Here is a 27,587-nt window from a genome sequence, read left to right on the forward strand (position 1 = left end):
GGCTTCCTCTGCGTACCTCTCTCTGGCTGAAGCAGCAGCAGCAGCAGCAGCTCAACCTTTCGCTCGGGGTAGCTGTGGGCGGTTGCTTGGCCCGGGCAAGGGCTGAGCTGAGCTGGAGCCGGTTGCTTCCCATTGGCCGTGCGGCCGGCAGGGAGAGCCGGGGAGGAGGGGGGAAGGAGAGGAGGAGGAGGAGGTGAAGCTGCCGCCAGCAGCAGCCAAGCGCAAGTGAAGGCATACACACACACATATACGCGAGCGCGCGCGCACACACACATACAGGCGCACACAGGCACGCCGCGCGAGCGAGGCAGAGGCTGCTGTGGTATTGTTATCCTCGTGTGTGCAAGCGGAGGGGGTTGTTGTTGCTGCTGCTGCCGCCGCCGCTACTGACTGCTGGCCGGCGGGGAGACGAAGCGAGGCAAGAAAGTGAAGGAGGCGAAGGACCCGCGGCGAGCATGCAGCAGCGGCAAAGCCGGCGTCGGAGCGGCGCTGCCAGGGCGCACTTGGCGACGCGCTGAGGAGGAGGAGGGAGGGAGGCTGCCTCAAGCCGGCCGGCGAGAAGGACAAGCAAGCAGCAGCCGCCGCCGCAGGAGCGAAGAAGACGGGCTATGTGCCCGGGGGAAGCCCGCGGGAACCGCTAACGCCGCCAGCCCCCCCTCTCGGCAGCGCCCCTCACGAAGAGACTCCTTCGCCCGCTGCCTTTTGTGCGAGTCGCCCATCCCCGACACCCCGGACGCGGCAGCCGGACCGGGAGCTCCGTCGCCAATTCCTCCTAGGCGAGCGCCGCGGATCCTCCGCCGCCCCCTGCCGCCCATCCCGCCTTGGCCCGCGCCGCCGCGGGGCCCCCATCCGCGGACTTTTCGCCCTGCCGTGCACGCCTCCCCCCGCCACCGCTTCGCCTCCATGTGCCGGATAGCGGGAGCGCCGCCGCGGATCCTGCCGCCGCTGCTGTTGATGGTGCTGGCGGCCCTGCAGCAGGTAAAGAGCCGGGCGAGCGAGCGAGCGAGGGGAAGGAAGGAAGGCAGACACACAGACAGAGGAGAGCCGCAGCAGCGGGGCTGGGGGCTCTTTGTTCCCGTCGAAGGGCGGTGGCGGGGCTGGCGAGAGGATGCCGCCGCCGGGGCCGCGGGCGAAGAAGCCCGGGCTCCCCGCGCTGCCCCGGAGGCTAAGCTGGGCCTGCTTGGAACAGGATTGCGAAGCTGGGGCGGCAGCGGTGGGGCTGGGAGGGGGCTTGGGGGGAAGCGACCCCCTTGATCCAGGAAGATGTTGGGGGACGAAGATGGGGTGTAGCGAAGGGGGACGGGAGAGGAGTTGCAGAGGGGAGGCTGGAGCTTCCTCGGGAACGCGAGTTAGGGACTCGCATTTCCCACGGCGGAAAGGAGCAGGTGCTCGCTTCGGCGTTAGTAAGAAGACTAATACTGGAGAGATGCATCTGCCTGCGTAGGGAAGAAAGACCGGGGGTGCAAAAGCGTTACGGCGGAAAGTTAGGACCCAGTGACTCCTTGCACTGGCGTTGGATCTGATGGGTGGGGTCAAACAAAAGTCGGCCTGAGGGACTAGAAGGATGAGACCGGCGATTGTAAATAAAGGCACCGCGGGGCGTGTGGATGGGGAGTTGAAATGGGGAGCGGGGATCCCTGCGACCTGGGGACGAGCAAAAGTGGGGCAGGGACTTGGCGCCATCTCTTCCTTGGAGAGGGAGCGTGGGAAAGGAGTGGACGCCACCCACCTTTTCCCTTGGGATGGGAGCAGGGCTTCTTTGCTCCTTTCTGGCAAGGCGGAGATGCGCACACTCCTTCTTGAAGAGCAGACTTCTCTGAGGATGGAAGTCACCCTGGATAAGCAGAGTGGGGGCCGGTGTCTGTTGAGACACCTGCTTCCCAAATAGAAGGCTGGAGTGGGATTTCTTTCCCATGGCAGGGGCCACCAGACCCTCTCTCCCTGTCGTCGTCCTCTTCAACCCGCGCGCTCTTTCTACTTCGCCTTCCTGGTGCCAGATTGCCAGCCCACTCGGATCTCGCAGTTACACAACCACGAAGTGCAAACTCCATAGATCACATTGAATTGATGAGTTATTGTTTTTTAAAAGCATTGCACATCCCCCCTCCCCCTTGTATACAATCGGGAAGGTTAAAGCGAGCATATGTAACACACCGCAGGGCCTGTTTGTGAATCGCGTGGGATTTTAATCTGTGTTTAGTAGTATTTGTGACCCCAGAATCAGGGCGCCGGTCGGCTATTTCGGATTAACCGGCACAGAGTCTTAAGGCAACGGCGTGTACTTCACTTTTGCCCCTGTTTAACGAATCCGGCGAGAGCTGCTGCCTGAGCAGCCACCCTGGGCACGGACCCCGGGGTTAGTGGAGCCAAGCGTGTCCGGAACGCCCTCTTCCGTGGCCTCCGGTCCGGTACAGAGGAGCCCGCGGAGCCGCTGCCTCGCCCCTCTGCTCGGCTCCTTAATCCCTTCCCGGGAAGAATTTAATCAGCCTCCGCCTCCGCCCGGCAGCCTCGCTCACCTCCTCCCCCGCTGGTGTCCTGCTGTGTCGCCGCCCCCCCCCCCCCGCAACAGCTAACGGGAATTTCCATTGGGGCGAACTCTTTCTCCCAATAAAGCTTTGCCAACTCCCTCGCCCAACAGGGGGCGCTGCGGGAAGCCAGGCGAAGGCAATTGGGAGGCATGTCCATGCACCCCGATATTTGAGACTATACATGTAGGGATTGAAAGATCCGCCATCCTTGGAGATCTACCCAAAGTTGACAGGGTCCATGCCACTGTGGTGCTTGCTGGCAAGGGGTGAGTTGACTTTCACCCAAGTCAGGAATTAATATTTCAGAGATAGGATTTGGACCTTTGCTGAGTGAGAGTGAGCTGACTTGGACAAGGGAAGGCTGTATGCTTTTACAAGGCGAGAGGTTTGCAAGCCTTGGCTAAGGCTTAAGACTGGTTTGTTTACACTTTTGCGAAGTAGGGATCCGCCTGGGGAGCACTGCTGGTGTTTCTGCATTTGGTGGACACTGGTGACCTGGAACTGCGTAGGATGGGTAAGGGGGTTAGACTGTACCATTATGTTGGGAGACAGATAGGAATCTGCCTTATACTGTCTCAGACCATTGGTCACCCAGCTCAGCACTGTCCACACTGACTGACAGCAGCTCTGCAGGGTTTCAGACAGGACATTGCCAGCCCTACCTAAAGTTGTTGGGGATTGAACCTGAGAGTTTCTGCATGCAAATCAGATTCTCTACCAGGAAGCTGGATGTCTTGCCTGATAATTTGTGATTCTGCACTAGGAGTGGACAGTAGTCCATCTGTGCTGAAAGAGCTGAATTAGGGTGGGCCCAGGTCTCCAGAGTAAGGATTTGATTTGTCTGGGCAGGAATTGGTAAATTACTTGGATTTTCCTGGAGTGTTTTTGTGCATCTGAAGGTAGAGCATTGCCATGGCTTCTTCAGTGAATATCGACTGTGTAAGGAATGTATCTGTAATGTGGGACAGCTTGTATAGAAAGATATCAGCATTAGGGCTGTCTCTCATGAAGCAGATACCACTTGACATATGCTGATGAAAATTCAATTAAGTGATTATCCTGCATTTTGGGGCTTACCCTGTTGGAATGGGGAGTGTACTCTTTGCATGGCCACCGGACTCCACTGGTTTTGCTGCAACAGACTAACATGACTACGCCTCTGGAAATAGTTTGTGAAAGGTTCTCTGGAGTAATGGATGAACTGTATTTGATACGGTATTAGATGTGCATTTGAAATGGAAGTGTGTAGGGTTGAGTGGGGTTTTTTGGGGGGGGAAGGGAAGGGATGACCTGGGATTTTCCTAAAGTGAGTTCCAATAAGGCAGGGGACAGAGGATGTGCACAGGATGGATGCTGGCACTTTGGTCAGTGAAAGTCAGTCTTCTTCCTAGTGCAAAGGGCAAGCAGGAGTAAATCTCAGGGACAGATGGTGCAGCTCATTGCCTCTTAATGGCATTTGTGGCTGGAGCATATCGTCGAGGACGGGCAAGGGACTCTGGGGAAAGGGGTATTTGAGCAGTGGGCTGTGTGAGTGGGCTGGCTTTCGGCAGTGGGTGACATCCGGTTTTAATCCTGCAGGGGTTGAGTGATCCTGGTACAGGGAGGCAGCTGCAGTAGCTGCAGCAGTCACTGTCCATGGTGCAGAGCTCAGATTACTCTCTGGCTGTGAACTGAATCCCTGCTTCTGAAACGTAGTAAACACAGACTTGGCATGTTGCAAAGCTCCCTTCAAATTACTGCTTTTTTCCTGTACAGCCAATACGCCTTTTCTGTAGCTCTGATGGCTGCATCAGGCAGTCGAGGTGCTGAAACATTGATCCTAAACAGCTGGGGGGATTTTTCACTGGTTTAATAGGAGGTTAGATTGCCCTGATGGGAAAGTGTCAATGTTGCACCTTCTTTGTCTTTCCTTCAAACCCTGCCTCCCTTTTTGTGAGTATTGTTTTAACTTTTTAGCTAGGATTATTGTTTTCAGGGTATGTTTATAGCCTGAGTCTGGGTTGCTTTTCTACAAATTTTTAAGGTAGATTCTACTCCCCCCCCCCATGACACAATTTCTTTGTCAGGCTCATTTTCTCTTTTTACGATGCCTCTACTTTTTTTTTATCTCCAAATGTTATTTGGTAAATTCTAAAACTTGAGTTCTCTGCTAAACTCTTACTTCACTGTGTGCTTTCCCCCCTATATGTACTGTTTTTAAATTAAAGCGATCTATGAATTATGGACAGGAACTGTCTTTATTGCTTTTGTGAATCAGAGAGTTCCAGTGGCATGTCATGGTTGGAAAATCCAATTTCCTCCTTGTTTGGGTACACATTAAATCAGGTTAGGACTCTCTTTTTAACAGGCTGTAACAACACTGAAAGTTAGGTATGAAATCAGTTTTCTAAACCTGTGTCTGGAAAGTGGTTTTTGATTTTTAACTGTTGCCTGGCTTTTCTCTCTCTCTTGCAAGTCAGAAATTATTTAAAACTTTTATATTGCGTACATTGCTATTGCAAGAGAATTTCAGTTATAGGAAATTAATATTGTTTTAGGATCTATATCTTGGCTAGGTTTTATTTAAATTGATTTATATTGCTTTCAGTGTTTGTCAGATATTTCCTTGAGTATTTTTTTATGAATTCATCACTCATCATTTGCACAGCAGAGCAAACAACTTCTTCAGTATAGGTTTAGTCAATGTTTGGAATAATGCAGCATTTAGGAACATACTGGTAACTGAAGATTAAACACTCACTTCATTGATTATTTACTTTAGGTAAAATCTGTGGTTGTTATGCAAAAGCCTGGCACTCTGAAGGAAAAGGGGAAAGTTTGAAAGGTGTGTGTGTGTGCGTGCGTGCATGCATGTGTGTGACACAAACACACATACTTTAACATCAGAAACCATCAGTGCTTCTGAATTGGGGAAAGAGGAAGTCTATGTGGGAAAATGAGGCAAAACATCACATAGTACTTTGAATGACATCCAGAGAGGCAATAGTTCTTAGGAAAAGCCTCAGTTAAATTTTCAATCCTAATTATTAATTCTAGTTTCTTTCATTGTATGATTTCTGAGTATGGCTAAGATAATGTTCTGAATAGGTAATATGAGTATTGAAAATTGATTATGGGAAATGGATTTTAGTTGTGTTAAAACTGAGTAGTAGCAAAGCAGATACACATTCGTGTCCCAGTGATTGGCACCAAAACTTATGTGGTTCCCCCTTTATTATTAATTTATGAGTGTTACTACTATTTTTGTTGCCTTTACCCCAGTTTTTGAAGTTGTGTGCAGATTCGTTATCTTTCCAGCTTCGCTATGGGGGTTAGCACTAGGGGCCAAACTAGCCATTTATAAGAGACACGGAGAGGCACTCTGTAGCTTTTTCCTTTTAATGTAATATTAACACGGTGTGACATGGCATTATTTTGTGGTGCATCTTCCTGTCTCTGCCAGCCAACGATGTGAAGCTAGGGTAGGGAGGTGCATGGTGCAACGGCATCCTATCCCATGTTGTTTGGGATATGGAACTACATAGGTAGGTTAGTCCTAATTAATAAGAATAAGTGGCAAAGCACTTCAGTAGGTTAATATGAAGAATCTTGAGGCTACTTGTGATTCTTCTGCCTCTACAAATCATGTTTTATCAGTGGAAACTTCTAGACTATGATGCTATATCCCAGATATCTGGAATTCGTTTTGAAATGTGGGTTTTTTTTGGTATTAAATTAGAATTTGTCAATATTTTAGCTTTCTTTCCCAAGGTTATGTTTCACATTTTTGGAAAACATTGCAGATGTTTATTATGAGTAATTTTCATTTCTGATTATTGGAAAATAATCCATATTTTGGAATTCTAGTTTCTTGTGTATCAGTGACATAATTCAAATCTGTGACAAACCCAAAAGGCACAATCTTTATTGATATTTCTTTTGTTCTTATAAATATTTCTAGATTGCTTAAACATAAAAAAACTCAAAGCGGCATACAAAATAATAAAAGGCATGCAGTGCCACCAACCAAAATAAAACAGTATAAAATACAGTTCAAACTTCAAATAGCTTTTCTTTTATTGATGATGTCACCATCATTTTCTGGGGAAAGACTGAACTGTTGTTTTGACAGATGGGTGGAAGAAGCCATTCTTTTTAAGGAAATGTTTTATATACATATTAACCTAACAGATGCATTTAAAATATGTTTCTGAAACAAGACAGAAACTGACTTTGGGAGCAATACAATTATTTGACAAAATGCACATTGTATACCTGTTTTATCTAGTTTAAAGTCAAGATGGTGTGCCTTTAAATGTTGAATACATTAACATTTTAGGAGACATTTTCATTATACTAAATATCAGCGTTTCAAATAAATCTTTTAGGCACATTTATAATAAGATATTTTCAATCTATTGACATTATTTTAAAAGTCTTCTCCCCATTCCATTTCACATTCTGATTCGCTATCATGCAAGACTCAGTAATTCCTATTAAGTTTTTGGTGGCAGCAGAATGATACAGTATTTGAACCACAGTGTTTGTTTTCAAAACATATTGCTGAAGCATCAACTGGGAGGATCATTTATCTTGTTCTCTGATTTGTTTAAAAATATTTACCCCACTTTTTTTTAGGAACTTCATCCTTGAAACAGTTTTTAGTTAAAACCAACTCCAGCTGAAAATAAAATAATAAAAAATAAACCAGTATAAAAATTAGAGTATAGAAGTAGAAGATAAAACATAATACAGATTTCCTTTTCTCGGCTAAGGTGAACTTATTGCATCCTGTGAGCAAATACTTTTATTCAAGTTTATATAAGCAGTTTTTTCCTCCGTTGGTGTCTGCAGTTTTTATCTCACTCCAGTGTACAAGTCAATATCTACTCCACTTTTCCCCCCAGCTGGTGAGTTGGAACCCATTATTGGGCATGTTCAGCTACCCTGTGAGTAGAATAGGAAACTCCCAGTAACGCCAGCAGAAGCCAAGTCTTGTGAAATAAGATGGCTAGAGAAAGATGCTCAAACTCACCCAACAATCTAATAATAGAAAGGGTAAAAACATTCAGATTCTTTTTACTACAGACGCCAATTGTGTACTGTACACTATAAAATTGAGAAAAGCTATTTTTATTAAGTGATGATGACCATTCAGAGTGACTCATGCTTGGTTCTTTCCTTGACTTGTGCGTTCTCTCTCTCTCCCCACCCCCCCAATTCCTTATTTAAGAGAGTGGATTGCTCACAGCATCTGCTTTTAAGTTCCTTAAAATTTTAAATAGATGAAGATTTCTGAACTTCCCTTTCTTTCCTTTTTGAGAATATAAAAGGGGTTATCTAAACAACCAGAAGTTTGGAGAAGGGTTGTAGCTCAGAGGTAGAACATCTTGAGTTTCATGCAGAAGATCCCTGGTTCATAGCTGCAAGTTTTTCCTTTTCTCGCGAGGAAGCCTATTCAGCATAAAGGAATTTCCCTTTAAAAAAAAGGAAGAACTTGACAGCTATGCCCTGGTTCAATCCCTAGTGTCTCTAGGTAGGGCTGTGAAAAACCCCTACCTCAAACCCTGGAGAGAGTCTCTACCAGTCAATGTAACAGTACTGAAATAGGTAGATCAGTGGTCTGGCTTGGTAAAACACAGCTTCTTGTGTCTCTCCGAAGCCTTGTGGATCTTCAAAGACTTAACAACACAATTCTAACCATGTATACTCAAAAGTAAATCCTATTAAATTCAGCTGGGCTGAATCCCAGATACGTGGGGTTAGGATTGCAGACTAATGCTTATTTTTATTTAAGACTTCAAAAACTTGTTCCCACTTCATCAGGTACACAGAACATTATCTCATTTTGCCCATATGGATATATCTATAATTTGGAGAGTAAATGCAAGCGGTTCAGTATAACATTCCTATGCAAAGCTCAAATGGATGCAAGATCAGTACAATGGCTATGCTGCTTTAACAATGGTTGTGGGGTAGAAATTCCTGGGGTTGTATTCAGCTAGGTTTTACTAAGAGCAGACCCACTGAAAATATTGTTAGTCAACAAGTTAGTCTTGTTCATTAATTTCAGTGGGTCTACGCTGACTAAAACTTAGTTGAATAAGAGAATCATAGAATTATAGAGTTGGAATTATGCATAATTCTGTATACTTCTATCATATTTCCCCTTTACTCACCTTTTTTCATAAACTAAAAGTAGCCAAATGTTGTAACCTTTCCTTATAGGGGAATTACTACAGTCCCTTGATCATTTTGGCTGTGTTTTTCTGCATCTTTTCAGCTCTGCAATATTATTTTGAGGTGCGGTGAACAGAACTGTACACAATATTCCAAGTGTGGTTACACCACAGCTTTGTATAATGGTGCTGTGATATCAGCAGTTTCCTAATGATCCATAACATGACTCCACCTTTTTCACAACCTCTGCACACAGAGTCATCATTTTCAGCAAGCTATCCACTATGGTCCCAAGTTCTCTTTCCTGGTCAGTTCAGGCCCCATTAGTATATGTTCAAAGTTATGATTTTTTTGGCTTTCACTTGTATTAACCATTCTCAGTGTTAGACAATGATTAATACAAATGGAAAGGAAGAAATAATTTCCAGGGTGATATTTCATCACTGGCCAACAATGTCCGACCTAACACACCTTGGAACCGTTTGGGTGCAAGCTATTTATTGAGCACCTGCAGACATACTATCTGACCACACTTTAAGCTGCAGCAGGCAGTGTGGTGGAATGGCAATGATGCTCACCTGACCTCTGGTTGGTCACATTACTACTGCTTACCAGGAGGTAGAGCGGGAGAGACAGGGCATCGGTGAGATGGGTGCTGTGCAAATGCACCAGTGGAGCCAGTCAGATGCTCCTGTCAGTCCATTTGCACCTCGCAACTGCCTTCAACCCTTTCCCTCTATTTTCTGCAACAAGCAGCAGCACAACCAACCATGGCCAGTTGAGTACCACCACCCCATCATGCGATCTGTTGCTGACTTTGATCTGCTTTGGAGACTTTTCTAATGTGCCTTCTCTCCCCACAGTTGGTATGGTGGGTGACCGCAAGGAAACAAATCTTTCTCTGCGGTAGCCTGATGGCTATGGAATTCCTTTCCATTGGACCTGTATCAAATTTATACATTGTGGAATTTTTGGAAGGCCCTGAAACTTGTCTTTTTCATTTGGCCTTCTAGGCATGATGCTTATTAGATGTGCGATGGTCTAGTGGAATTAGGGTTGGGTGTCATTTTGCTCTGTTGAAAAAAAAAATATGTGTTCTTTTCATAATTGCATTGTACTGTATTGTACTGCATTGTATTGTATTGTGTAAGCTACAGGGACATTTGCCCAGAAAAGCAGCCTAAAAATAATTTAGATTAATTAATTAAATTAAACAAGGGGCTATATAATAAAGGTTTGCTCCAGAGTCCTGTATTTGGCACATTACCTTTCCCCCCCTTCAGTCATTCAGTGTTAATGATACCCTAACAAAATGTAACAGGAAACAAAAGGTTTTCTAGGCCTTTCAGGCCATAGCAGTCTAATGCTGAGAATAGTTAAAACAAAGAAAAGAAAAGAAAAGTAGCTGAAAATGCTTTATGAAATTTTGGCCCATGTGAAATCTTGTTACTTTGCCTTAATGTATACCTAGAGATAAAGGGTTGAGGCCTAAGATACAATACAGCTTGCAATATAATTTATGTTTGAACCAAATTATTGCTGTACTGTCCCAGTGTGAAGCACAGCTATATATCTTATGTTCTGCTAGGGAACAGAAACAGTAGTGAATTAACGATGGTTTTTAGAATATCCTTTTGTTTTTTACTTTGTAAGTATTCTGTGGACTGAACAAAGTTTTTTCTTTAAATAGTCTTGAAAAGGCTCCCCCATGAGGATGCATTTACCCTTTTTGTGTAACCTTTAGGAATATGTTTTGTCATTAGCATGTTTTTGTCCTTTCCCCCCCTAAACATAGATGAAGAAACTAGTTCTGTTTGGTAGCATACCAAGGTTTAAGCCTTGGAAATTACTACCTACGGATACAGTTAATTCCAGTGGGCTTTTATAACCATAACTCTTAAGCATGCACAACTGCCTTTGCAAACCTGGGCTCTGAAAGTGCTGTTGTCAAATGAAATAAACCAAGGAGTAGGACACACCACTTCATCTTCGCAAAGCTGACCAGTCAATTTAACTGTAAGAGTTTCTCTTCTGCCGTTGTGAAATCAGTTCATCTCTATGTCTAAGGGATGTGTTTTGACAAACTTCACAGTTTAAAATTGGCTGCCCTAACCACAACACATTCGCACTGATGGGCTCCTCCACTGACTTCCAAGAGCTTTGAAGCATTAAGGAACACAAGAGCTGCATTTAATTTAGTTAAGAGAACTCAATATTTAAAATTGCTATAGTGTGCAAGAACGTCAAAACTGGGGTCAGAGTTTCAGTGCACACTAGGGAAATGCATCATACAAACCTGTGGCTCAACAGAGGTTAGTATTTTTACTTAATTTTAGGAGAGATGGAAGTGCCCACACTTCCATTGGCATTCATTATTATAAAGGTTACTACTCACAGTGTTGTTCAAGCTAGGCTATTTATATCACTATAAAAAAAAAAACCTCGAAGGGAAAAATCACATAGGAAAATATGAGACAAGTAAAAGGTTTAGTACAGAGAAAGGACCTCTCCATCCTTTTATACAGTGTATGTAGGCAACCCAGCAGTGTGATAGTGTATGTGCTGGGCTGTTGCCTTCCTCAATAATGGAGTAGATGAGAGCCAATAAACTGAAGCTCAATTGAGATAAGACTGAAGCACTGCTCTTGATGGGGTTACACTCCCTCTGAAGGCTTGGGGGTACCTCTGGATCCATTGCTGTCACTTAAGCCTCAGGTGGCCTCGGTGGTGCCTTCTATCAGCTTCAGCTGGTGGCCCAGCCGTCCCCCTGTATGGACAGGGATAGCCTAACTTCAGGCATCTGTGCTCTGGTAGCCTCTAGGTTAGATTACTGCAACATGTTATATGTGGGGCTGCTTCTGAAGACGTTTCAGAAACTTCAGCTGGTGGAGAATTCATCAGCCAGGTTGCTCACCTGGGCAAGACGGTTTGAGCATATAATGCCAATCCTGGGCCAACTCTAGTTTCTGGGCCCAGTTCAAAGTGCTGGTTTTGACCTAGAAAACCTTAAACAGCTCATGACTGCAATACTTCAAGGACTGCCTTTTCCCAGATGAACTGACCCGAATCCTGCAATCATCATCTGAGGCCCATGCTTGTGTGCAGCAACACGAGAATGGGCACTTTCTGTGATGGCTCCCCATTTGTGAAACGCTCTCCCCAATGAGGTTTTGTCTGGCACCTTCGTTATACATCTTTAGGTACCAGGCAAAAACACTTCTCTTCTTAGGCTAATTAAACAATCTTACGGCCTGTTAAACTGGGGGAGGGGGGTGTTCTAGTTTTTGTCCCTGGAAAAGACCCTGATGCTGGGAAAGATGGAGGGCACAAGGAGAAGGGGACAACAGAGGATGAGATGGTTGGACAGTGTTCTCGAAGCTACGAACATGAGTTTGACCAGACTGCGGGAGGCAGTGGAAGACAGGAGTGCCTGGCGTGCTATGGTCCATGGGGTCACGAAGAGTCGGACACGACTAAACAACTAAACAACAAATGGTATGCATTTTCTCAAAATAAGTGAGGAGAAACATACATTTGCAGGTGTAAAGATAATCAGAAGATCAACTAGAAACCTCCCTGACTTGTGAGTTTTCCATGTGTAGGATGATGTGTTCTATTCAAATTTGGTCCTATTCAGAGTAAACCCATGTAAATTAATGGACATGACTGATTTGGGTCCATTAACTTATTTGGGTCTACTCTGTGTAACTATCTTGGAAACAACCCTTTGTGGCTCTAGGTCACATTTCCCTGTGTGCATTGTGAAATGTTATAGTCCTATTCAAACATTTAAGGGTAGATGTTACCCCCCCAATCCCGGTAGAGGTATTCAGAAGAATGTGTGAGGCCTCAAAGATGGCAAGAGTTGGGGATGGAAAAATATCTATTTCAGCTCACTTATGTTTCTCCTTCCAATATTAATGTATTTTAATCTTTGTTGGAAGCCGCCCAGAGTGGCTGGGGAAACCCAGCCGGATGGGCGGGGTACAAATAATAAATTTTTATTTATAATGATCACAGCAGAGAGTGCTGGATAATTTGGTTGCCCGACCCCAAATCTGTGGGACAGAATGATTATTACTGTATTTTTTCGTGTATAGGACGCCGCCTATTTTTGGGGACCCCAAATTATGAAAATGGAGGGAAATTTCCCTGACTTGTTGAATTTTGGGGGGGGAGGGGAGGATTGCCCAAGGCTAACAGCCCACACGTATAACAGGCCACCTGTCAGCTGTTCCTCCGCCGGCAATCGCTGAGCTTGGGGGGGGGAGTGGTGAAGCTTTTTTCCAATAACGTTTAGCACTTTTCGCCTTTCCCGTGGAGCCTCCGTACAGTATTCTGCTTGCCTCCTCCCACTCTGCCCACCCTACAGCTGGGGGGGGGAGGGGAGGCTGTAGGCAGTCAGTTTTTGCCCTGTGGTTTCTTCGTGCGGCTCCATTTGTGCAACGTTGCACAGGAGGAACATGGCAATTGAAGTAATATCCCCCCTGTGCACCTTTAACATCAGCAAAACATCGCGCCTTGTGCTCCTCCTGTGTAACGTTGTGCCGTCCGCACACAATTGGAACCGCACAAAGACGCTGCACAGAAAAAAACAGCTCACACGCAGCCTCTGCCTGTAGGGCAGGCAGAGTGCGAGGAGGCAAACAGACTACAGAGGCCCTGCGGCTCGCCACTGCCAGGAGCTGTGACTGCTAGAGCAAGTTCTGCATTTATTTATATATTTAATTGCTATATTCCGTGGATAAGACGACCTACGTTTTTAGACCTTAAAAATTGGGTAAAAAAACCTTGTCTTATAGACGAAAATATACGGTAAACTGCCTAGCATGATGAATTAAAGTTCATAAAGTTTCAATACTCACTCTTTTTTCATGTCTGCTTAGTTGTTTGCTGATACATCATATAAAAACCATTTGATTACAGATTGGCCAGTATGATCTGCACATCAGAGCTGTTCAGTGAAAGCTAGTGAAACAGTTGTTCTGTGATTTAGGCTATTTAAGTTCTAGACCAGGGGTTGTCAGCCTGGTCCCTACCACCCACTAGTGGGCGTTTCAGGATTCTAGGTGGGTGGTAGGGGGTTCCATGGACAAGCTGAATCCTCCTTCCATCGAGCACTGGTGGGCGGTAAGGAAATGTTACCATCAAGAAAGATGAATTAGTGGGCGGTAGGTATAAAAAGATTGACTACCTCTGGTCTAGATAGTATTTTTACACCAATATTACAAGTGATGGGACATGGTAGTTGTAATGGGATTTTTAAATGTAATACTGAGGCTGTACAATTCTGTTGAAACTTACACCTTCAAACATTTCCGCCTTATCTAGTATTTAATTTTTTATTTGCCGATGACCCCGAACATCCCTGGAAGATGTAATGATTTATGAGAAGAGATTAGCTGTACTTGCAGCAAAAAGACCTCCTGCTCATTTTACAGTCTCGTACTCTGGAGAGACAAATGAAGCTTCTAATGTTGAACAGAAAGAACAGAAATGGGAACAGTTTGTTTATCTTCCGATCAGATTATGATCAGAAGGTAGCAGTGTTACAAATAATATATTGGGGAGAGGTTACTATCTCCTTCCTCAACCCTGTTTAATGTTTGCCCCTCCTTCAGTACCTTCTCCTGCAGTGTAGCTGTTATAGCTCTTCCACATCTTTTGTCCTAAATTGGGGTGGATCCCACCTTAGTGCTATTACTTGGTGATACCAAAGGAGTGAGTGTTTTTTTGCATTTGGCCTCAAAGCTGGAAGGCTCATAGGGATCTAGGGATGTACTTGACTATCCCAGTCTATGTTCTCTGTTTCCCTCTCTCTCTCTCGCAGAAGACTACAAATGCAGCGACAAGACCTATTTTTTCCCTATACGAATCTCTCTTTTAGAGCAGAAGGTGAAGAGAATAATTAATGTTAATGTCTGCTTAATGGTATTGTCTGTTTCACCTGTTCAGGAATGCTTGGACCTCTAAGGGTGCTGTTGCTTCAGCAATGAATCATTCCATAATGAGAGCTTATATGGGAATGGGAGGCTCCCTTTCCTAGTTCAACCAGGCCTGGATCTGGTTGGCTGGTTATACACACATCCTTCTTTCCCTGAATAACCTCAAGCTGGCTGGGTGCTTCATCCACAGCCCTGAAACTCCTACTGGGCTTGCCGTTTGTTCTCCTAGGTAGATGACAGGGTCCAAGGCCAGGAAGCTATGCAATTGGTGTGTAGTTCTCTGATCTTTGAGTAGGGAAGATGGCTCATCAGGATTTCTGGTTGCTTGGAGATCTGCTAGGGGTGGGGTCCTGTTCCCCTTACTATTCTCCCTAGGAGACTGCAGATTTGAGGGCTGTGGAGGGTTTGAGCCTTGCCATTTACCCATTTATTTTTCAGCATTTACATATTGCCCAATTAACCACGTTCTCTGAGTGGTCAACAAATTTAAAAGCTGTGAAATACAATTAGAAGCAAAATTAAAACCAATCTGTATCTATGCTCTCTGCCTTAGTGGTGTGGCTGCTTATGACTGTCACAATCAACCGGATGAGTTACTAATTACAAGCGAACAATAATTCTTTTTAAAAATGAACAAATATTGTCACTTTAGATGCGATTATTTTCAGCCTAAGGAAGCTCGTTTACTGGTCCAAGCACTGATATATTTTGAAACAATCTGTTTTAGTGAGATAACACACTATAATGTAGATAGAATAAGTATTTTAACTGAGGAATCAGTTATTTGCATCCAGCTGAGTGACCACTGAGATTTTTTCCTCAACTGGAATTTCGCTCTGCCCCCTGCCTAGTTGGATTGATCTACAGTGATGGGCTAGCAGTTTTCTAATATTTAAAAAGTAATTAGTAGACTGTTGGCACAAGGTTGATAAAAATGATTATTTAAAAAGTTCAGTTGTAAACCCAGATTATAATTAGGTTTTCAACCTTGATACTAAAGTGGCAGAGATTCAGAATATGTGTTTTGCTTTTCTCATTGTTTTGAGTGAAAGTTGAAATGTTCTTTAAGCCAAGCAAAATGGCATTTTAGTGACATGCGATATATTTTGTCTAGCTGCAATTTAATTACCATCTACTTAGAGTTTATTTCTGTTGATTTCAATAAAAACCAATTAAGTGACATATTTCCTGCAGGTGGTTTGCAGGCCAGCTTGTTTCAGTTCTTTTCCCGTAATAGCATTTCACCGACTAAAAGACCTGCCTATCCTGCACATTTGAGTAGGTTTCCTGCTTAAAGTTGCTTAAACTTTTCCAGAACTGATGCCTACTTGAGCAATCCCAAAGGTCCCAGGAAGAGCAGATGACAGGCTGCTGCATCCTGCAGATCTCTCTCACCACAGTTTGAGAGGGAGGTATACAGTGCAAGGTTTCCTAGTAAAACTATGGAAAGGTTAGCCATTGCAGGTTACTCTCCATCTGTACTCAGAGCTCTGTGGAGGCATGGACATGGTGTGTCACAGGTCGGTGGGACCATGGATCTGCAGCAATATAAGCCTACTCAGTCCCTTGGCACACCTTCAGAGAGACCCCCGGATATATGCCGGTCATTAAGCTAGTATATTTAATTCTTTAAGAACAGAGACAATAGATTTTAGCTCTATATTAGCAGTATTTTCTGTGCCTCATAAAGGTGGCATTTGGTTTTTTTTTTCATGGTCTAGAACAGGCATCCCCAAACTTCGGCCCTCCAGATGTTTTGGACTACAATTCCCATCATCCCTGACCACTGGTCCTGTTAGCTAGGGATCATGGGAGTTGTAGGCCAAAACATCTGGAGGGCCGCAGTTTGGGGATGCCTGGTCTAGAACTTGTGCAGTAGTGCTGATGTTGCCCTTCCACTTTCAACAGGGCGCTGTAGATTGTATTCTGACATGCATTTCAGAGGCCATTCGTGTCACATTTATGTTGGCCTCATTTTAAGCTATTTCATTAGTCCCGTCAATAGACAACAAAACCCGGTATTTTATTCTTTTCATGGACATTTCCGTGACTATAGGAAATATAATGTTTGACTAGCCAGGCCCGTTGAGCAGAATTATGATGGGTTTTGGCCTAGGTCCTTATATCAGTGCTTCCCACTACTGATTATTAGAGAACTCAAGGATCTAGTGAAGTGAGTTTTTGCTGCTTTTAAATCTCTGGCCCCTTTGCAAGTTATAGTTGCTGTGTAGAGCCCATTTAAATTGCTTCACAGGGTTTATTACTGTTGAACTGTTGCTGTGTCGTAGTTCATCACCCGCATCTTGCAATTCATGCTTTTACAACTGTCCAAGAAGAATGGTCCACAAGCCTCTCTTTATAAACAAATGTTTCATCATAATATGACATCTGTTATGTGAGATGATTTAAAACAGCCTCTCTATAGCAAGTGTAAGGTGTGCAGTTGCCTTTATCTTCTTGCTGAGAGGAGGGCAAAGTTTGGTTTGATTTGCTTCTGCAGAAAGAAGAAAACAGAGATTTCACACCCAGCAGCAGCAGCTGAGCCAAATCTCTAGCAGAGGACTGGCGGGAAGAAGCACTCTTAGTTTGGCAATGGTCCATGGCTCAGTAATTGAAAAACAACACCTTACTCTTGTTTTTATAATTTTGCCAGGCATGTATAAACAGACTTTTCAAAAATGGTGGCCATATCTTAAAACTGCAGAATTCCCATGAAAAACTACTTTGATTCTTATAGATCTCTATAGACGTATCTTTACTAGAAAGAACATTTTATGAATAGTTTTCCCAAGGGGGAAGGGGGAATTGTTTTTATGATTTCAGCGTTCTTCATTATTGCATATTCAGGGGAGAAGCCTGCACCCTAGTCAGAAAGGAGTGGTGTTCTTACACACTTCAGCTTCCTTTCTACAGTATTATGAAGATTACAATGTTTGGCTTTGAATTGTTTTGCTGTGTCATTAAATAAAAACGTAAAAAAGAAATGTATGCTGTGATGCTTCATACTCTTCAACTGAACTTGAAACGACCCAGATTGTGTTGTGATTCGAGATTCAGTTTTATTTAATTCAAAATGCAAAACACGAGAGGCTAAGGCATTGTCAGCGTTTGAATCTCTGATTCCTCTCATGTGTTTATGGCCACAAAATCTTTACAATAGACTTGCTTTTGGGAACGGAGTGCTGTCTTTTGTCTCTGGGAGAAATTGAGAGGTTGCAAACGAAAGCATAAAGAGGCCTCTTTATTCATGTCCCCAAGTCTTTGTTTCATTGGGCATTGTTTCAGTTTATAAGAGTTGTTTTAGCAGATATAGCGTGCTGGAAAGGCTGACTGATTCCCATGCACATCAGTGCAGGCTTGTTAAAATCCTGTTATCTACTCAGCTGCCCACCCAGGATTTATTTGTTTCAAGGGTAGTTAGAATGTCTGCCCCCCCCCTGTTAGTTACATTGAGTTTGCTTATTAAATTATGGAATCTGACAGCATCTTGGGTTGAAGAACCGCCTCCTGCTCTGATTTTCAGGGTTTACTACGGTTGCTGTTGTTTAAAAGCAGTACTTAGCATTTTCCAGAAGAATTCTCTTATAATTCAGAAATCATGTACATTTTCTTTCGCACAGTCATTTGTCTATAGGTGCCTAAGATAATTGCAGTCAAATCTTGTGTGCAGCTTAATGTTCACATGGCACCAAAATACTTGGGAAGTGGAAGTCCTCTGATTCAAAGTGTTTACGGTAATAAAATGTACAATACCACCTTAGTATAGTTTTTGACTCTGGTCACGTACATCTTTTATTTGGCCTTCTTTCACAACAGAAGTGGGTTGTTAAATTGTACAATGCTGTATGTTTTAATGAGGTAAGAGCAGGAGACAGCATGGTTATTAATGTCATACTTGGCATTTAGGTAGATCAGCTATATTAAAGAAAGCCTCCAATTGATGGTATTAGCTACAAACAGTGTAAATGGCTTACTAGTGATAGTTCAAAGGACTATTTAAATTTTAAATGTCTGGCTGTAGAAACCTGCTTAGATTGGAATTGTTTAAGTTGTGCTGTAAGATGACACAGGAGGTTGTTTTTTTTTACTGTTTAACTTAGAGTACTATTTGCTCCCAGTAGTGAGAATGCTGCATGAAAACACCCCCCCCCCCAATTAAGGGATAACATTTTCATAAAGACAACAAATCAGGCTTTCTTTGTGAACTGAGTAACTATTCTTCAGTAACTTTATAGCAACAACGATTGTATTAAAAACATTTATTTGCAAATGTATATAGAGATTTCATATTACTGCATTTATCCAATCAGACGAATTCAGAGTTGAGCAGAGCCTGAAATGTATTGACAGGTTTAGTGAACATGTTTTGAATTGGCCATTATATCTCCTGAATGCCTCAAATTCATATCTGACAAACTTGATAATCAGTTTTGCGTAATGTTTATTTTTATTTGAAGAAATGAATTTGTTCCCCCCCCCAACAATTCTACTTCAGCCTGAATGACTGTTTTAGTTGAAACATTCCGTTATATAAAGAATCAAGATTGTGTATTATTTAAATCTTACTAGACAAGTGGGATTTGTTCCTTCCATCCCAGTTATCAAAAAGATTAACCCTTTGCCCCCAGAATTCTAATTGCAGCCATTTAGAAACAAAGAGGTTGTTTGTACAAGATAGTAGCAAAATCGGGGTTTATGCCAAGTGCAATGCTTTTCAATTGAATGGGGGTTCCGAGTATTACATAAATTTTGTCTTGCATTTCAGGCACCTATAAAGGCAACTTGTGAAGAAGGCACATTATGCAAGACTGGGTTTCCTGAAGACGTTTACAATGCAGTCATATCCAGAGGAGTACACGAAGGACAGCCTCTTCTAAATGGTACGGTTGCATGTGGCATTTAGTTTCTTATCTCTTGTGCATACATTAATTCTAAGGTACATTGTTTGGATTCCATAAATAACACAAGAATCCTCTTTTACTTCAGTTATATACCAGATATATACTACCAGATGTAGTTTTGGGATTCAGTTAGATAGAAATGGCTGACCAAAGGTTTGCCATTGAAATGCCTCTTCCAGAGTACTTTTCCACAGAACTCATTGTGAGATGGCTTCATTGCAATACTTTTCTCTTAGCCCTCTTGATAAGGTCATTCTCGATTTTTGTGAATTATAACAAGGACCTTTCTTATCCTAAATAGGAACTGAAATTTTATTACAGAAAAATATTGTCCCCAAATCAGTTCCCACCCTGTACCAAAATTTGCTTGCTATGTGGCAGGGGTAGTATTCATAGAAGGATAAAATAGTATAATATCTCATTCTGAGTGTTTTTTGTACATGTGAAAGCCTTTTACCAAGCTGTCATATGATTTGTGAAAGCTACCTACTTTTTAAAAAATCCCCTCTATCCTTCCCCCCCCCCAAATGGCATCATAACCAGAATGAGAACAAAAAGATATGCAGTTCCCATTTCTTCAGCCTTCAATGCCATAGAAGCTGGTAGAAATCTCAAGAAACACAAAAAATATTAAAATTGTTTATTTATTTCTGTTCTGTGAGAAACTTATATTGTGTGAAATATACTGCTAATACTTTACAGCTAGACAGATTTCTCTATACAAAGAGAGAGAGAGAATTTTAATTGTCAGTAGAGGGCCTCAGAGTAAGAAAAATGTATTAATTTTGTTGTTTTATAAGCTGTGAATATCATAGAAATTACTTTGCAGCTAATTTAGAAATTATGGCGCTGATCAAGAGGATTAGTTTCAGTGAGTTTCAAATCTATCTTAAATAAAAACTAATTTGATTCTATCCATTGTTTCTTTCTTCTACAAATATTGCTGCATAGATCAAGGCATTAACATAAATGAAAAAGATTTTTTTTTAAAATGGAGCCACAAATCAAACTGATTCTTGAAACAAAAGCTTTCTTCTGTATTTAACGTATTCTATTCAACACTGTCTGCTCATAATTATATTTTTACAGACCTTCCTAGTGCTTTCATAACAATAATTGAATCCCAAATGCAAGAGGAATTTATTGGTTTTAGATTATTAAATCCTGACTTTAATAAAGTACTTCCCTGATTCATTTAAAGCAAGGAAATAAATTCCATATATTTGGTTCACTAATAAGTAGGTTTCAAAAATGATAAGACAACTTGGAATATTCTTCAAAACTAGTTTCTTGATATTGGAGTTGTGTTGCGGTTTTTATCTTTAACTATGAATTGCTAGAGTTCATATCAAGTAATGTTCATGATTTGGTAGTGCAATTAGCTGCAATTCACACCTGTCATACTAGTCAAAACAGCAGTTTCTTCCTTGTTTTCAAAAGAATGACTCCTGATGATTTTGTTCACATTCGTATATATGAGTAAGTATAAAATAATCCTCCCTCGTAAGAAGGCTTGCAGACAATTTGCCCACAAAAGTAACTAGTTCACAAAAAAGTACCACACACTTCTGCTAGTAATTTGTTACCTAAAAGAAAAGAGCAGTCACTTTGGTAAAGTTTCTCTTCCAAGTCTTCTCGAGGTATTCCTACTTGCCCTGTGGAGAAAAGTGTTTGTGAAAGATCTGAACAAAGGAACTGCAGATAAAGTGAAATCTTTGTTTCAAGAAGAATTTAGAGATTATTTCCACTTCATCCCAAGGGAGTTCAATTACAATATGTTTGGTAATTCTTTTAATATACGGTATAACAACATTGTAAAGACAAATAATGAAATATCCCAATTTAAATAAAAAAGAGGGGGAAACAATCACAATATGCTACTCATGCAATAGTTAATATTATATTATTATACAGACATAAAGCTTAACATTAATCGCTATATCTGCATGCATAACCATGGCTAAGTAACTATTGGCCACAACCCAGAATGTGAAGCCATAGTTTGAAGGGGGCTGGGATACCATGGTTTGTATAACTATGGCTAATCTGTACTGAGCAAACTTTGGTTAATTGAGATCTCTTGCCTCTCCCAAGTTCTCTGCTGGATACTTTTCTAGGTCTTCTGCTGCAAGCTTCACTGGTGTCTTCTTATACACACCATAGGGATCATGTTTAGCTTAGCAAACAAAACCATGGTTTCATATAACACTAAACCATGATTTGCAAGAAGAAGCCTTAGATTCACACCCTTCTCGCTTTCCTCCAGTGAAGCTATGAGGGGTTTGGAAGCTTTCATACCTGTTTTAGCATGTACAAATTGGATTAATCTTAACTATGCTGTGCAACAGCAGAAGTGGCAGGCGGAGGGGGGCATGTAAAAAAGCTATGAGGCAGAAAATGTTTTATTCTTTTTCCTTCAGAGACATTTCCCAATGTCCCTAACAAATCCAATGCCCCAGGAGGCTGGTCTCTTCCAGAACTCTGATTGTGTGATGTCCATGTGACAAGCCCAGGTCATGAATTGTGTGGAATGCAGGGAGGGTGTTCTTGAGTTTTGTGGTACCAGCATCCAGAAGGAAGGTTGCTATAAATTTTTTGTTACCTAATAAGCAGTTAGCTATATGAGAACATGGGGTATTGAAATTTAGCCATAAACCTCAGCTTTCAACGAACCAAAGTTTGGCTCAGTTTCCCCCCCGCCCCAAACACGTAGACACCAAATACACACAACCTTCTGCATTATCAAATAACCCAACACAGGACTTTACAAACTAGTTACAATACATGCTGGTGGATTAATTTACTATAATTTACTATAAATCTAAGTTTATTTTGCAGTGGAACCATTTGGCCTGAAAGCCAAATGCCCTTAAATAACTGGCGAGTGCAGAGTGGTCCAACACATAGACTACGGGTCACATGCGGCCCTTGAGGCCTTTGAGATGGCCATTGCTACCCCCCCCCCGTTAATGACTACCACCACTAGTGGCAGCAACAAACTGTTGTGCTTCGGTTTTGTCAGAAAGTCAAAGTACTCTTCCGACTCGCTTGGTCTGAGAAATTGGACCACCCTGGGTTAGTGGATTACAGCGGTGCATTTTACTGTATTTTATCTAATTGGGTTATACTCTTTAAAGTCAGTTAAGTCTACCCTGAGCATATATCAACCACTAAACAATACAGGAACTCAGTTGCAATATACAGAAAGTGAATATTACAAGACAGTTTTTAATTCCTTTTTTTATTTGAATCAGTGTGTATTAGTTTTTTAAAAAACAACTTCCTGGGGCATCATGTTTGTTTGTTTTGTTCACTACAACTTCCTTAGTCAAATTATTTTAATGGTTAATTCTCTTGAAAGTACTGACATGCTTGAAAGCATATCATTTGCTGGTTTTACATAAATGTACAGGCCATCATTGTATGGCTTTGACTTAAAATTTAATTACACTGTCATTTTGAAGTACTATTGTTGTCAAAAGCCCATTTTCTGGTTATTAAACTAGATGCATGTGACAATAGAAGTTAAGCATGCTTTGTGTTGTGCTCCCTCCCTTTCAAGGGTGAAAAGCTCTGTGGGCCAGATTCGGAACCCTGTATTTCCATTGATATTGTTGGCGTACATCCAGATTTACGCCAGCTCAGGATCTGAATTCTGCACTTTAATTGTTATGGATTTTCTGTGAGGGTTGAAGCTTTTTAAAGAGATTTTTTAAAAAACTATACTGTCAGTTGCCTGAGGTATAGAGGTTTTATTATCCTCTTAGCCAGCATTAAAATACAGCGACTGAGGCAAGAGACTCACAAAGTGACCAAACTTTTTTCATTTGTTTTGTGTTCTTCTTGTTGAATTTTAACACATTAGGAAACACTAATTTTTTTCCCTTGAAAATGGAAACTCTTTAAGGTTATACTTGCACTGTGAAATGTCAGAGATCTGTGCCAGATACTGCTTTTGCATGTCTCCTCAATACAGCTGCAAACCTATACGCACTTACCTGATGGTAAGTCCTTCTGAGAAATGTATAGGGTTGCACATTAATTCAGTTTACGGGTGCACAAATCCCAGTTCTCTGTTGCAGTGCAACAGTTACAGAAAATACACCCCAAAGAAATCTACCAGACAGCATCTCATGTAAGTGTTAGATAATTTGTCGAAAGAAAGCAGGTCTGTGGCAACTTTTACAGGAGGCCTAGATAGGCAGAGAGAAAAAAATAGACAGCAAGAATAGAATATAGGCAGACTCTTAGACAGAGCCAGAATCTGGCTGTTGCTTAAGCAAAGATGTAGGCCAGACTGTTATGCCACGGTGGGGGAAAATCAATATATTTCCTTGGTGGATGGGGTGTTGCTGGAAGGTGAAAAAATAATACAGCTGTTTCAAACTTTACTGCAATTCCGAGTGGCTTGCCAGTAGGGGCAGAAAAATAGAAATCTGGTGACCACAATTTCCAATCCCCTTTCACCAAACACACAAGGATTACTCTGCCTATTTCTCGTATGTCAGCCTTCCATATTATTATTATTATTATTTGTATTGCCTACCAGGACATACTTTGCTTTTACATAAAGCAAAAATAAGACAAGCCCCTCTCTCAGGCTTACAACTTCTTTTTCAAATGTGCTGCTATTTAGAAAACACAAAATGGGCAATGATTCTATAGTCTACTCCATAGCTGTCAAGTTTTCCCTTTTCTCGTGAGGAAGCCTATTCATATGGGAATTTCCCTTAAAAAAGGGGAGAACTTGACAGCTATGGTCTACTCACATCCTGATCCTAAGGCATTTCAGTAGAGTTGAAGTTGGGACTTACTTCTCAGTACACATACTTGGGCTTTTAAGCATTGTGCTTTTGACTTGGTAGCTTGTTCTCAGATATTTTACCTCTAAAACCATCTTTTTTTGTTTAATAATGAATCTGTGAGTTTTAAGTCTGCATATCTATATTTGATTAGGTATGACTGATAGTTTATGGTTCACATCTACTTACAATCCTCACATGACCTTCATAAGCTGCACTGGCTTATGTTTCATTTCTGGATTCATTTGCAAGGTCTGGTATAGGTACTCCAAAGCCCCTTACACTTTGGGGCCAGTTCCTTGAAGGATTGCCTATATCCATGTGTGTCTGTCCTTACACTAAGATCCTCATTGAAGTCCTTTATCCACATTCCTTTCCCATCTGAGGTACGTACAGCAGGTGCCTGCCAGGGAAGCAACCTTCTCGGTGGTGGTGCCCCAAAAGTAGGACGCTTTCTCCAGGGTGACTTGCTTGGTGCCTACTCCAATGTCATTTTTTCATCAGAAAAAGAACTTTCTTAGAACCTTTAATTCAATTTATCTGTGTTGTCTACATGAGGTCTCTTGTTTTTATGCTGCTCCTTGTGATTTTTTAGTTTCTGATAAATCTTTCTATGTTTTTAATAGTATGTTTTAAATTAAAGATAATTTGTTTTCAGATTTTGTATGGGTCCTTCAAAATTAAACAAAAAGTGTGTTGAATATAAGGTACATTGAAAATTACTACAGAAGTATAGTGATCTTCCATTTTGGGATAAAATTGAAATTTGCAAAGCAATAAATGAAAGTTAAGGAGATGGACATTAGAAAAACTGATTTCCTGATAGTGAAGTGCTATCAAAATTATTATCTTAGGTACTTTACTGGTGGGCTTTCTGGCATTCTAAGCATCTAACTGATCACCCTGTTTGGGAAAGGAATTTTACTCAACGCCCTGTTGGTGGTCAGGAGTGGTTTTTTCCAGCTCTTATCACTTCTGCAGCATATGATCAGGCCTGGAAGTTTGCCTCATCAAAGTATAGCTTAGGACAGCTTTCTCATTGCTGATAGAAAACTGTGTTATAGTCTTGTATGTAGGCTACTATGCTGCTCTGGGCTCCACAAGCACATTTAACCTGTTGCATTCCTCCCCCCCCCCCCCACGACTCTTGTGGTATGCTAGGAATTAATGCAGTTTTATTGTTCTAAAAGTATCCCAAGGTTGAATAAGATTTCCATTTCAACACCACATTCTATACCAGGCACCCCCAAACTTCGGCCCTCCAGATGTTTTGGACTACAATTCCCATCATCCCTGACCACTGGTCCTGTTAGCTAGGGATCATGGGAGTTGTAGGCCAAAACATCTGGAGGGCCGCAGTTTGGGGATGCCTGTTCTATACAGTGCAATGAAGAATTCCTGCACAGAAATCTTGCATCAGTTCCAATGGCTATCTTGGGTAGTATATATAGTAGAGTCTGATATGCTTTTGTACAGTCCTTTCAATTAATAAAATTATAACATCATGCTTACCCTTGATACAACTGTGGCTCTGCAAATATTTGCCATACATATTGCTTAAAGGTAAAGGTAAAGGGACCCCTGACCATTAGGTCCAGTCGTGACCGACTCTGGGGTTGCGGCACTCATCTTGCGTTATTGGTCGAGGGGGCCGGCGTACAGCTTCCAGGTCATGTGACCAGCTCGACAAAGCCACTTCTGGCGAACCAGAGCAGCACACGGAAACGCCGTTTATCTTCCCGCTGTAGTGGTACCTATTTATCTACTTGCACTTTGACGTGCTTTCAAACTGCTAGGTTGGCAGGACCGAGGAACGGGAGCTCACCCCATCGCAAGGATTCGAACCACCGACCTTCTGATTGGCAAGCCCTAGGCTCTGTGGTTTATTGTGATGCTTTTTTTTTTTTAGCATACTAGAAAAGTTGCTATAGCGTAAGATTCCACATAGTGTGAGTGGGTGTCCACTCAATTCAACAGTACTTCTCCTTTATCTCTACCCCTTTAGAGTCCACTTCCCACCCCTAGATCTGTTCCAGATGATTGGGGGACCCTCTAGAGCAGATTTTATGGGACTGGGGAGGAAAGAAGAGAAAAATCCAGTGGTCCAAGTGGATTTGTGTTGTGAAAGCAGACAGACATCACTGATTTTTTGAGTTTCATTCAGATGAGTTGACAATTAATAATCTTCTAATTGCTTTATATCAATATGAGTTGCTTGCGAAGTTTTTAATTTAAAAGCATTTCTAAAATGGGAAACAGTAGCGTTCTATGATATGCAGTGTTAGAAATTCAGTTATATAAGCTAGGCGCCAAATGGTTCCTTAAACCAGGCGCCAAATGGTTCCTTAAACCAGGGTTATAGTTGCCAAAACGGAATGCCTAATTTCCATTTCGGGGCATAATCTCTTGTGAACAGTGGCTTTAAAAATAAAATCTTTTATTTAAATATGCAGATTTTTTTCAAGAATCACTGGCTTATTATATTCTTAGCAAAAATGTAGAAGAGCCAGGGTATGTGTTCACAAAATTTCTGTGTAAAACTGTTGGTTTTCACATTTTGTATATAATTATATGTTCAGTTCTATCATTTAGATTTACAATGGGATCTTTTATTGACTTGTCATCCTTTAACATCAGAAGACACAGAAATTACTAGAACTTCCTGCTGAAAAAAAAATAACGTGTCTAGAAATCCAGAACATTATAATACAAAAATAAAACCAAATTCTAGCAGTAACTAAAAACATAATGAATCCATTAAATTAAATAATACTGTGTTAAAACATTGGATGTCATTCAGTTTGTGCTAATCGACTTGACTTCATTGTTCTGAACATAGCTCATCTTTGTGTATCACCAATATATGTGTTATTGTAAACCATCTTAATTCTTAAACAAGGGTAGAATGCAACCAGGGATGGTTAATGGATGGTTGGGTACAGATAAGGAGTATTCTCATGTTGATACAGACTGTAAGGAAGACAGAAGTTAAGCCTGTTCACATGAATTATTACTGGACTCATTATCCCTCATATTTGCAGGGCCATTTGTCATTTGTCCTCCCCATCACCACAAGGCCTCCCCTCCAGCAATTTCCCCGCCACCCCCCACCCAACTGCTGTAACTTACTGAACCTTATCTTACCTGGTATTAAGTTGTCTTAAGATCAGTAGCAGCATATAAGGGGAGGGTAGAGGTTTGCCCATTTTTATGACATTTTATTTTGCAGGATATATACATGGCTTTCCATAT

At 41.9% G+C, this 27,587-nt stretch overlaps 1 protein-coding gene across 1 annotated transcript in view; it reads left to right on the forward strand.

Annotated features, from left to right (window-relative positions):
* Positions 1 to 229: 229 nt before the first annotated feature.
* The window catches only part of CDH2 (cadherin 2), a 134,821-nt gene continuing 107,463 nt past the window's right edge, over positions 230 to 27,587 (forward strand). The window contains exons 1-2 of the mRNA XM_035125225.2: positions 230 to 978; positions 19,398 to 19,512. Of these exons, the coding sequence (XP_034981116.1) occupies positions 904 to 978; positions 19,398 to 19,512 (190 nt within the window). The 5' untranslated portion in view covers positions 230 to 903. The remainder of the gene's footprint in view (positions 979 to 19,397; positions 19,513 to 27,587) is intronic.

This window comes from Zootoca vivipara, chromosome 8 (genome assembly GCF_963506605.1).
Source record: "Zootoca vivipara chromosome 8, rZooViv1.1, whole genome shotgun sequence".
Taxonomy (NCBI): Eukaryota; Metazoa; Chordata; class Lepidosauria; order Squamata; family Lacertidae; genus Zootoca; species Zootoca vivipara.